General features: G+C 41.2%; 1 protein-coding gene across 9 annotated transcripts in view; it reads right to left on the bottom strand.

Annotated features, from left to right (window-relative positions):
- Positions 1–12,500, bottom strand: part of prdm16 (PR domain containing 16) — a 170,144-nt gene that overhangs the window by 102,568 nt on the left and 55,076 nt on the right. For all 9 annotated transcript variants that reach the window (XM_034209521.1, XM_034209518.1, XM_034209520.1 and 6 more), the window contains exon 2: positions 9,987–10,456. In XM_034209521.1, coding sequence (XP_034065412.1) covers positions 9,987–10,456 — 470 coding nt within the window. The remainder of the gene's footprint in view (positions 1–9,986; positions 10,457–12,500) is intronic.

Below are 12,500 nucleotides of genomic sequence, written 5' to 3'. Positions count from 1 at the left end.
GCAGGCCTAAGAGTCTAGTATTTTTCATGTTTTGTATCCACCCTTCCTGGTACAAGGTGGCATGCTGGGTACCGCTACGTACCAGCTGCACCAACATCAGCTAATTCTCTCTCCGAAAAGAATGGCACAGAATGACGCAATAATGACGAGAGGCTTGCAGTGCACAGCCCGGACCATTAAGCCGATTTGTACAACTCAAGTTAATGAGTGACTTTGCTTTCTTTCTGAACACTTGATTAATAGTAAGGGTATTGTTCTCCATGAATAGAATGAAGTGAGAATAAGAGTTGATATTAGTTTGCTTGTTCAACATTTCACTAGATCTGTGAGTGACGTTCGTGACACTGAAAATTGTATTTTCACAAAATGTGGCTTTAAATGTGCTTTCTCAGGTACAGAGAAAGATATAGTAAAAAAAACACTTCATGCAGCTGTCAGTCTTGTAGTAGTTGACTACAAACCAACTTGTTAAGGTTGCAGCAATGACACAGTAGTATGATTAATAAATAGTATTTTTTTTCACACCTAGGTCTTGGTGACAGCTGTAGTTGCAAAGTAAAACAAGCTGTGTGAAATGTCGTCACTTACTTAATATGTCATGTAAGCTATGAATAAATAGTTATTTAGTATAGTGTATGAGGTATATTTACTTTTAAATACTTTAATGCTGTTAATGTCCTAGTCATTCTTAAACGTAATAAATGAATATCCTAGTCAACCATCGCAGATATGATGACGGATGACATCTAAAATCAACTGGATACCACTTCACTAATGTTTTACAGCAGCGATTACACTGATCCCAGTGACTAGTGTTTGGACAATTGCAAACAGAATGGAATGAGGCAATGCTATCTCATGAATGAAATGTCTGGGTAACATCTGTGTAAACTGTTATTAGTCATCCTGACACAAGCACTCATACTAAATTAAGATTTTACACCAAAATCTTAGTGAGATCCTGTATACAATTGGGAAATTTGACAGATTTAGGATTATGTGAAGGGCCACATGTGCTTCTGGGTTCATCTAGATACACCCCCCCACACACACAGACACATAAGAACAACAACTCTTTTCTCTGTCAAAACATGCGTGTTGTCTCAGGCAGACGAGACCCTGGGTTTTGCTCCAAATGACAGTGCTGGAGAAAATGAGCAAAAATCAACCGAGCGATTCCGGAGACTTTCCAAAGTAAAGACAACCCGCTGTGTTCAACACTTCGACAATTCAACACTGTTTTAGGATCTAATGTCGTCATCGTGCTTAGCTTCTCACTCTACCCTGTTATTCTAAATGACCGAGTGGAGGAAAGAAAAACATGTGAGAATGTATTTTTCCCGCCTGCATGTGTCTCTTTAAGTTCTTCTGGCTGTATGTGTAAGAGTTAATGTGAAGGTTATATGCCTTTGCATATGTACTGGACATTACAGTATACACTAGAACGTACATCATATTAATATTGTGTTTATCTACATAGTTAACACAAAGATTAACCTGTAAAAAACGGAGAATTTCAAGATTACTTCAACTTTTGCTTATTATAAAACAGTGAAAGTCCCCCTTTCCTTCTAGAGACAATTATTTGCTTATGAGGGCTTCATACTCTTTGTTTGCCTCTGACAAAGACACACTGAGGTGAAATGTAGTCCTTATACGAAATAAAGTTGTCAACCAGTTCCCTCCTTGATTGAGGTATACAGTACGGCTCATGAACTGTAAGGAGTTAACCAAATTTCAACAGGACCGGACCGAAATAAGAATTTGTACAGCCAAGGCTTTTAGGCCATGTTGTGTATCTGATTATGGAAAATAGAGCAATCACAACAGCCACGGGAACCTGATTAATAGGTCACAACCTCCTGCTTGAGTCACAGAAATGTTAAGCAGCACAAGGGATTGAGATTTAAAGTGAGGTAGAAAGGAGAAGTGAGAGAAAAGCGTCAGTAATCTGTGACTAACAAAGGTCTGGTATTGGACGGCCAACATTTATACGCTGAGAGGCACAACAAATATAACATTTTACATTTTTAATATATCATACTGAATATGACAGAGCTAAAAAGATGAGCCATGTTTCATGACTCATTCATAAATGTCAGACAAGCAGCAAGAGCTGGGAATGCGGAAAAGGGTATGTCTACATAATAACATACATCTAATTGCCAATGCAAACAGCATTTGACACATGTCATCATATTCCACTGTAGCAAAGAGCAGTGTCATTGTCTGCTCCTGCCCTGAGGCCCTAACTGATGAGACTATTCATCTGGCCAACGACGAACGATGGCGTTTCACAAGACACACAGTGAAAGAGAGGAGGAGGAGTGGGGGAGTTGGACAGGCGTTACCTGGGCTTCACCACAGAGGACTGATGGCCAAAGTGAGGGTTTTTTAATTAATGTTTAAAGCAAGTCTGCTAAGAGAAACCTCCTGCAATAAAGGATAGCATTGTGGCGGAGATGCGTGAGGAGACTGTGGGGGGGGTTATTCAGGCAAACAAGAGGGTCCATTGAGAATGCTTGGTTGGAGTGGCTGAGGTCTGAAACCAATGACCAAGTAATAACAGCCCAAATCCCAGGGACAATATTTGTCGAGTTCCACTCTCTTCAAAGATGGATGACTTTGCCCGATGTACTTCCTTAGGAGCCTGCGCACCTTTCATCCCAGCCCCGCAGATGAATTTATTAACTAATTAACAGATGTTGGTAATGAGTTATGAACAAATGATAAGGTATCAGGCTTCTAATCAAACCTGACATTTAATTTGCTGCCCTGCTCCCTCGTTATCAATTACCGTGTTCATTGAAGATAATTGACAACGGTTTGCACTGGGATGCAGGAGGCTTGTCTTTAACAGCTTCTTAAAAAAGCCCAGCGCTGCTGTCGTGTTTCTAGGGGCAACACCGACCATATGTTTAATATTAGATGGAATTTGTTCCACTGGAGTGCTCCGAAAGCTGGGTAAATTGGATTAAATTGGCTAATGGCATGTTTAAAACCTACATAAAATGAATGTGAATGGAAGATATTACAGCACCCAGGCCCAAGACATGTGGTGTTACGCTCTCTCTCCTGTGTTTTTGCTCCTTGTGTAAACTTGGGGTTTCTGTCAAAGTCAAATAATGATGACAGAAAACCGCATACTGTTGGTCAATGCTGTTATTAGAAACCACAGGTTTGATATCCCTTTCATTACAATGTGGGACTATAAACATATGTGCCAAAGTACCAACATACCTTAACACATCATTGTATATAACCAATTCTTTAAAAGAACATAGTTAGCTGTAATAAAATAAAATATAAATTAGAATTTTCACAATTAAAGTATATTGTTTTTATCACTGCACTCAACAAATCTTGTTGTTTGCGCCTGAATGCAGACAGATATATAAAAGACAAAATTAAATAATAGATATTTTTGTGCAAAACCTTAAGGACCCAAATCACAATAAATAACCAAGTTATTGTGCTAATCCCTTGTATTTTATCATTATGTAGACAGCTCATGTGTTTTGACTTTTAGAAAAAGTGGTTTTGTCCAGACCTTCTGTGTTTTCCACGCAATAATTCACTATGCATTTCCGTTGTATACTCTAAGGGGGGCAGCAGCATTCTCACTGTTAAATATACAAAAATTGACTCATTAACTAACAGTTCATAGGCTAACAGGAAAAGTATGTTTTTTTTAGTGCACATTCTAGTTGAACTGACCCTTTAATATACAATGATCCTCTTCTTTTCAATGTAACTAGATCTGAGTAGGTACAACTGAGAAGGCCTGCTGTTTTTCCTGTTAAGTGGCTTTAAGAAGTACTCTCAGCTCAAGGCCATGCTCATCAGAGCATGGTCCTGATTTGAGTAAAAGACATGATAATGACCCCATTTAAGTAAAGGGCTTCACTACTTTACAATAATCGACACGGTAGGGGTCCAAGTTAACTCGGTTAGGACCGCGTGTCTCAAAATAAATGATGAACAGATGAATTATGAAGGATTAATGCTTCCTGTGTTATGGTTAGTTAAAGCTTACTTTCTCTGACCTTAACCAACACTCATAATTGAATGAAAGAACATGACTGTCACCGTGAGAACACTGGAAAGCACATTAGTCAAATCGCACAGGATACAACTTTATCTCTCTTTATCTCACTCCCTTTCTCAGTCTCATACTATCCATTCACTTGCTGTGACTACTGTCTCCTGGCAGTCCCAGGGTGTCTCTGCCCTATCAGATCGGTACCAGTCACCTTAAGGACCAAACATCAAGATAAAGAACACCTTTCTGTAGAAGTCAAACAGATCAGACAAGTTGCAAGCTGCACCTTGAATGCCCTATAGGGATATCTTAATAACTTGGCCATCCGCCCTATTCAGGGAGAACACAAAAGGCAAGCAAACACTTAAGGAGTCAAGAGGTGGGTCAGGACAGATAAGTGTCAGGGTGTGCCAGGACTTCTTCTAAAGTTTGGATACAAGGACATAAGCAAAGTTCAGCGATTAGGTTGAGAACAAAAGAAGCACAGCGTCACGAGAAAAGCGAGCTGTGAAGGCGGAGATTGAGTGCCTGACAGAGGGTGATGGAGATGCATGATGCCATGGCCGGATGGGTATCTGTCACGTAGGACCTTGGCGGCATGAGAGTGCCCGCCAGACGTCTTAGCCTATCATTAAGTCAATAACTGGGCAAACAGAAGAGCTAGCATACTTTTTCGGCTCTTTCCATAAATCACTGGGTGAATGATACTGATAGGGAAAAACACCCCACAAAAAGTAAATAGAAAAAGAATGGGGGACAGAGAAAACGAAGTTTGCCTGGCAACAAAGTCAGCCCAAGGTCCGCTGCTGCAAAGAGACAAATATGGCTGCAGGGCTGACATGGACTATGATTCATTGGTTTTGTGTGTGAAAGCATTTACGTTGACCTCATCCAATGAGTCTACGTCAATGCACATCCACAAAATCAAAATGCTCAATGTTTCATTTTTCATATCCTCCTTTTCATGCCTCAGAATATACCCTGAAGGTATAATGCTGTGTAACGTTTATATTTCATACATTTTAATTTTTGAAATAAAAAATGTAACCACCGGTAACTCTTCCAATTGGACACGTAAATGACTTGTACTAAAATGTTTCAAAGTTGGTGAAGGTTGTGATGCAGCTCTTGGAGTGTGTTGAACTTAAAAGCTAGAACTGTATGAGATAACAAACAAACAAGGAAAAACTAAAGATAGTGAGAGAAGACAAAGCTAATGTGTGCTGCAGGAGTTTCAAAAGCCATGATTCAGAGGTGTGAGGACACACCCAGTGGTCACAGGTAAGGACAAGTGAGAGTAAACACCATTAATATATCTTAGAGACGGCTCGTTCAAACCGTTTGTTTGCTTGACGTACGTTCTGGAGATGGATATAACTGACTTTATTTTATCTCGTTATTCCTAAGAAGATTGAGATCAATGTCGTTACTGTGGGAAAGATTTGATGCTGCACATAGATACAAGCTGTAAATCTGCTCTTATTACCATGAGCTGTTTCCACAGAACACTTCCGCAGATGTGTTGCCCTCTCCCCTGCCATCTGAACACCCGAGGGAGTTAGATCAGTGAGTCCATTCAATGCCAGTCAGTGAGAGACCTCTAGCCATTGTATGGTGACATGTCTCTATCAATAGGGAAGTCAGGCCAATCTACCGGCCAGATAATAGCAGCAGTCAGTCTGACAGCAGATCCCCACACATGACTCTCTGAGGGCCTTGCCTCACTCCGCTTGCTCAGGCCTTCCTATCCTGAGGGGTTGGCAGCTCTGCACACACACAACCAGAGAGACACACACACATACGGGAGACCTGAGGCCCCGGCGTTCTATCATGTTGTGCAAAAGGGAGAGCATAATGGTTTTTAAATGGATGACTCTGTGCTGGCCCAGAGAGGGAGTCTGAGGCAGAAGAGAATGGCCATTGCCCGCAGCAAAGCAGCTCTTAGATTGAGCTGTCCGTCTCGCTGAAATGAGTCTGAGTTAACACCTCTTCCAGTCCCAAGCGCCCCGGGACAGACAATAGTAGGCTTCCTCTCTGCCTTCCTCTTTCTTCTTTCCCTTACCGCTACTCTTTCACTCTCTCTTTCTATCGCTCTCTTCGTTTCTCCCCGCCAATCCACAGTTCCACTCAGAGATCCAAAAAGCACTACAACGTCCGCCATGTGATTGTTGGAGCTGTTTTGGCTTAATTGGTAGACCGCGGTGCTCGCAAAGCCGAGATGATGAGTTATTGCAGTAGTAAAAAATCCACACAAATGCAGTCATTGTAATTAACCTTGTTTTGGAGAGGAGTATAATACTGCAGATGGCACATATCACTGTTGATCAGAAACCTGCACTCTGTAACTGCAAACAAGGATTATAGGGCAACGTTACATTATAGTCCTCGGATTTCAAGATGATTCGATCAACTTCAAATGATGTGGTCTGGTCCTCAAGAATAAATCAAGGCTCTTTATGTTTGAGGAGCATTTTGAAATGAAAAGGTTTTCACATAGCATTGGCAATACAGTATAGAACTATTTATAATAAACAGGAAGCAGAGATACACTAATCACTCTGATAACTGAACTCAGCACTTAATCCAATTTGTCTTGTAAGAGGCCTTGGTATGATATGATCACCTTCACACCGCAGAGATTTCACATGACTTCACTTATTATCTCTCATAACACATCCCCCTGTTTTGGCAGGGGACTGGTGTAAAACACACATTCACAGAATTTCCATGAAGAGCATACGACTCCTCCAGCGTTTCTAACATAACACTGTGTGAAATATGTGTTTTGCACCCTCTTTTCCTGCTCTATCCATCCCCATTAATACTTGTTTCTCTCTGGTTTCTTTCAACATCTTTCTTCACTCAGACATACTTCTGTCGCTCCCTCGCCTGTCTATTTGTCTAAGACCAGAGGCAGTAGATGAGTTGAGGGGTAGAAGGTGAAAGGGGGTGTACGGGACTCCTAGGGGAGTCTGTTGATGACTATCAACAGGCTGACTGTTATGACTATCTGTGATAAGAGTCTGGGAGAGGAGAGCCCCAGAAGCCTTCCAGCCCCAAACCAGACAGGATATCTTAAAAAAATAATAGAGCCTAACCAAGAGTGAGTCCTCCAAAGACCATTAAGGAGTTGGAGGAAAAAAAGACGGATCAATGTCCCCCTTTTGACATGTTTAGAGGTAGAGACAAGGGAATGTACCTTTCAGGGTAACTAGAATGACCTCAGGCTAACAGCAACTGAAAGAGATCTATCACAATCAAATAAAAAATGCTTCCAAAGGTTTCCAAAATGTGACCAAAATGTGGTAGAATCTGGACTGTGTCCATGTACATTCTGTAGTGTACTTTACCAGGTTGTTTATTAAACTTCAAACTCGTAAAGCAGCCAAAAAACATCTTAAAAGTGCAACAATATGGCAAGTCCCTCCTCTTTAAGGGTGGTGTGTACAGTATAAGCAAGTATTTGTCTGTGTGAATGTATCTCTTTAGAGCTGAAGGTGGCCTTTTTTCCTTCAAGCCAGAGAGCTAGAGCTTAGCTGATGAATATGCATTAGTCGGGGTGTCTGGGGAGAAAAGAGGAAGGAGGAGGAAAACTGAGAGAAAACATGAGAGCTACAGGGAGAGTGTAGCTTTTGGAAGGCTGCCCTTTGCACCCCGAATGGCTAGCCATAATATGAACTTTAAAAAGGAAAATGTGCAGCCTGGCACACAGCCATATAGCGTGTGCCTGTGTGCTTTAATCGCGTGCATGCTTCTACAACTGTTGGAAGAAAACAGGGTGAAACGAATAAATGAAGGTTTGGTGTAAAACACCAGGAGTCCTCACACTGAACCTATTAGGGGTTTTTATAAAATCTTTTCAATGAGGGATTAATAGCTTTACTTTATGAGCTCTTCCAAGGATATAATAACTAGAATATATACCACAATAATTACAGCCTGTATACTTTTTATTTCTCCACAAAACTGTGAAAACGTATGCCAGATGCACTGCAATTATCAACTGTAAATAAACATTTAATTTTAAACTCATACAATATATTCTAACCCAATTCTGCATGTTTAACTTATTGACAAACACAAGGTTGTTCTGCATTTAAATAATAGTTAATTATGCTCCTTTGATAGTAGTTCTACTCGGTCTGTCTGAAGGTTTATTTCACAGATCAGCAGCAGACATTCTTGAGAGAGTGAGAGTGTTTTTACCCATGAAGTTTGCTCTACTTCCACAAGTTAATTCATGTATCGCATCACTTCATGTTGTCTAACATAATAACATTGACATATTTGCTAAGAATGTCTCAATTTTGTTATGTCTTCCAAATGCATAATTTCCAGAAAATCATTGCATTACCTGTTGGTCCCTTCTCAAATTGTACAAACTTGAATACTGTGTACATGAACTGCTGGTGTCTAATTCAAGCACAGCATGCCCGCTTTCCAACATGGCCTTGTCAACATCTCTATTCCTTGTTATAAACAAATGTAATATCAGAAGATGTAAATGACCAGCCCCCAAAACAGTAAATAGTCAAGGAGTCAGTGAAATGAAAAGCAGGCCAGTATATTTCATCTCTGATTGGGCACATGAGAAAGAAGAGAAAGGGGGAGACAGAGTGAGAGAGACTGGGATCGGGAGTTTTTTCTCCTAATGAGCTTACTGAAGCAACTTCAATATCCTCTAATGTCATGTTGAAATGAAAATTAATAGTACAATATGCCACCACCGCATCAGGCCATGCTTCTTCCATTTCCATATCGGGTGGCGTGACCAAATGAGTGTGCTCGCTCGGACCGACGCCCAGAAAAGCTGATACCTCCACTAATCAGCCAGATTTTTCCATCTGACATCGCTGTGCTGCTGGAATTCAGTGTGTTTTGTACGTGTGTATGTCTGTGTGTGTGTGCAGGATCAAAAGATGAGGTCCAATCACACAAGGGGATGCAAATGGAACGGGCATCTTTGCTGATGACGAGATGAGCGGTGGATACAGACTGATGGCTGGAAATATGGATGAATGAAGAGTGGCTTGGTCACTCACTTACCATCTTCAGTGTTCATCTCATATTTTAATGTGCATTTGTGTCACAAGCCATGACAGTAATCAAAGTGCTATGTTGTAAAAAATATTTGATGGAACGAGCTCTTCATTTGACAGCAGGAAGTCTACACAAGCTGAATACCCACCTTTCAACTGCACCTTGGCCAATACAATCAATAACAATTCAATGTATAGGTCACCTATTATGCAAAATCCACTTTTTCATGTCGTTCATGTGTCCCCTCTGTGTAAAGACATTCTGAACGTTTCAGGAAAAAAGATTCACTCACTTTTTGTCCTGATCCATTTATCTAAAAACCTGTCTGAAAATGAGCTGATCAGATTTTGGCCACTTCATGACGTCATAACGATTTTTTGGATTGTGTAACCATTAGCCAATAACCAACCATGGTAACCCCCCGCCCCCCCACCATATCACCTAAATCTCCTCCTAGAGCACCATTGTGTTCTTTTTAACCAAATATCTTGCAGAGGGGAGTGGCTCCTTATTTTCATCTAAAGTAACAGACAGAGAATCAGCACTTGTGAAACAGGGCTGAAACAGAGGGGTTTATGGGATGCTACAATGGGTGATATGTTTGGTATTTCAAGCCAAACACTTCAGAGGCATGTTTTGTATATATCTTAGACCTATAATATATTGATGAAAAACAGTATAATAGGGGACCTTAAAACATGTCTAATGTCTGTATGTAGCACTTAAAAATGTTTGGGATTTTTTTGGGGGTATGTACTTGCAGGATTCTTGCTGTTATGCTTTTTTGTCCTTAGGGTTTATTGGGCTTATTGTACTGTAAGTCGCATTGGACAAAAGTGTGATAAATGTAATACAATTGAATGTAACCCAAAACAAAGTGTAAAGAAGCCTGGCTGGTTCCTACCTCCCATCCGAAGGAGCCGTCTTTGCCCGTGGTGTCGTGATGCAGCGTGCTGTGCAGACCGAACCTCTCCCCAGCACCGATGCCGGTCTTGGCCCAAACGCCCAGGCCGGCTCCGGGCACAGAGGACTCCCGCAGCTCCAAGTCGCCGGGAATGGGAATGTCATCAGGAATGTAGACAGGCGCCTCGTACGGCGAGCCCTCCTTGGGTGTGGTGAAGTCCTGGTCATTGCTGCTGCTGTTGCTGTTGTTGTGAATGTGGTGGTGGTGGTGGTGGTGGCTGGCGTAGATGTGGGGGTGCAGCAGGTGGTGGTGGTTGTTGTTTGGATGTGAAGGAGTGGGTGAGGGCAGGGGGGACATGTTGATGACGCCATCTTCTGCGTCATCTTCTGGGCTGTCGGCACCCCCTATGGCCGCTAAACCCGGGAGGTCGGCCTCTGTGTCGTACATGCTGTCCACCGGCTCACTGTCATCTGTGAGACAAAACACAGAGACAGAGACAAGGGTTATTAGGCAGTCAGAAGAAGATGATACAACGTATACAGTACTTTATTAGGTTTGACCCAGAGGATATTAAACTTCATATTCAAAGGCTAAGACATGTCTCCATTCTAAGCAGAAGCTTCGCATCCACTGACTTCTGGACCTTACTTTTTTTTTTTAAAGCACTTCAATCTCAAAACCTCTAAACTGTTAGAAAACCACAATGTGTGCAAAGAGAGAGTTTCTGGGTTCTCAAAAAAAGTATACCTATCCATCTAAAGGACTTCATCTACAAGATTTTACTGATTTTCCAGAGGCTGTGCGAGAAGAGCCAGACAGACGTTCAGAAGAGAGTTTAGGGTTAGACAAGTCGTTGATAGGAAAGTTCTCAGCTCTCTGCTTTCTGACAGTACTCATCTTACAAATAATCACAGTGTCTATCACTGAGCCTCGTCACCTAGCATTATTGTCACTTCCAGAGATTGACGATTGTGCATGCGCTCAAGGAGCGCACGCACAATCATATAAGTGAAAATTATGTTGAGCAATTCAAATGTGTATTTGTGTGTGTGTGTGTGTGTGTGTGTGTGTGTGTGTGTGTGTGTGTGTGTGTGTGTGTGTGTGTGTGTGTGTGTGTGAATGTGCATACTAAAAAAAAAGTTTCTCTAAATGTGAGAATTGTTTGTGGACAGTGAACATTTGAAAATGTGCATGCATGTCAGATGTAATACCAAATTAAAATAAAATATTCAATATCTTAATTTGCGGAATTTTCATTTAATTCATTTTATTTCACTTAAGAAGCTTCAAACTTCTAGGTGTAACAAGCACATGTATTCAGTACCAAAAAGGAATAAAGATTCAAGACCCAGTATGTACTTTGTGTGTGTGTGTGTGTGTGTGTGTGTGTGTGTGTGTGTGTGTGTGTGTGTGTGTGTGTGTGTGTGTGTGTGTGTTTTGTGTGTGTGTGTGTGTGTGTGTGTGTGTGTGTGTGTGTGTGTGTGTGTGTGTGTTAGCCTCAGCTCGTCTATGTGTGTCTCCTTCTTTTCCTCTGTGGACAGATCCTGGTGTCTTTAGTCAAAGCACCACTGCAGTTTTACTATCTAAACACAGGGACTGGCAATCAGAGGGCTAACTAGGCCCAAAATTACAGCAGGAGTGGTTTCAATCAAGCTTTCTCTCTCTGCTAGCCTCCATCTAGCTGCTGCCAAGCCTGCCACCGCTTCCCACAATTTAGCTGGAGCTACAACATGACATTTAGAAAATGTGCTTGTTAGTGTTGAAAGTTTATTAGGTCACAATGAAAGTTTGTGGGTTGTGTTTTAAAGCAACAGATATGCATCATTAATAAGTTGAATTAAAACAACAATTTATATGTTTTATTTCTCTTTAGGAATACTCATTTCTAAACAGTTTTAGGTGAAGCTGGGAAACTGCAGATTGTGAATTGTAGAAAGATGAAGGAAGCATGGTGAATAAGCCCTGACTGAAATTGTACAAGAGCCTATTCATCTACAGTGCATCCGTTTTTTGTTCTTTGAAAATATTTGGGTTTCTCCCCAGTGACAGAAGACTGTGAAAGTTTTTAAATCAACTGACATGTATGTTTTAAATGTGAAACTATGAAAGCATGCGACAAGGGCTTTTCAGTGCCTGGCAAACCTGCAGCATGTCCATGCAGGTCCGGGAAACTTATCATATAAAGTCGGCCAATAAAATCCAGCCTTTTATGACTGATTCTGCGTCATCCAGTGATTTTGACTGGAAAAGAAACCATTTTTTAATGATCACTGTTTCATAGGGGCTCAGAGAAGGCATGCAATTAAGCATTGGAACAAGTGAGCCAGCAGTAGCTTCCACTTTTCACAGATCAATTATCTGCTGCTCCCTCTGCACAATCAAAAGTGTGTTCAGGCCGTTAAACACTCTTTTTTTTCACTCACTCCCTTTTTTACTCCCCCACTCTCACTGGCACTTGACCCATTGAGAGCAATTTTGACAAGCAGAAAAAGGAAAAATCTATTAAATACCGTT

The sequence above is a fragment of the Gymnodraco acuticeps genome, unplaced genomic scaffold (genome assembly GCF_902827175.1).
Source record: "Gymnodraco acuticeps unplaced genomic scaffold, fGymAcu1.1, whole genome shotgun sequence".
In the NCBI taxonomy this organism is placed as follows: Eukaryota; Metazoa; Chordata; class Actinopteri; order Perciformes; family Bathydraconidae; genus Gymnodraco; species Gymnodraco acuticeps.
Note: the sequence above shows the minus strand (reverse complement) of the source record. Positions and strands in the feature narration are given on the sequence as shown.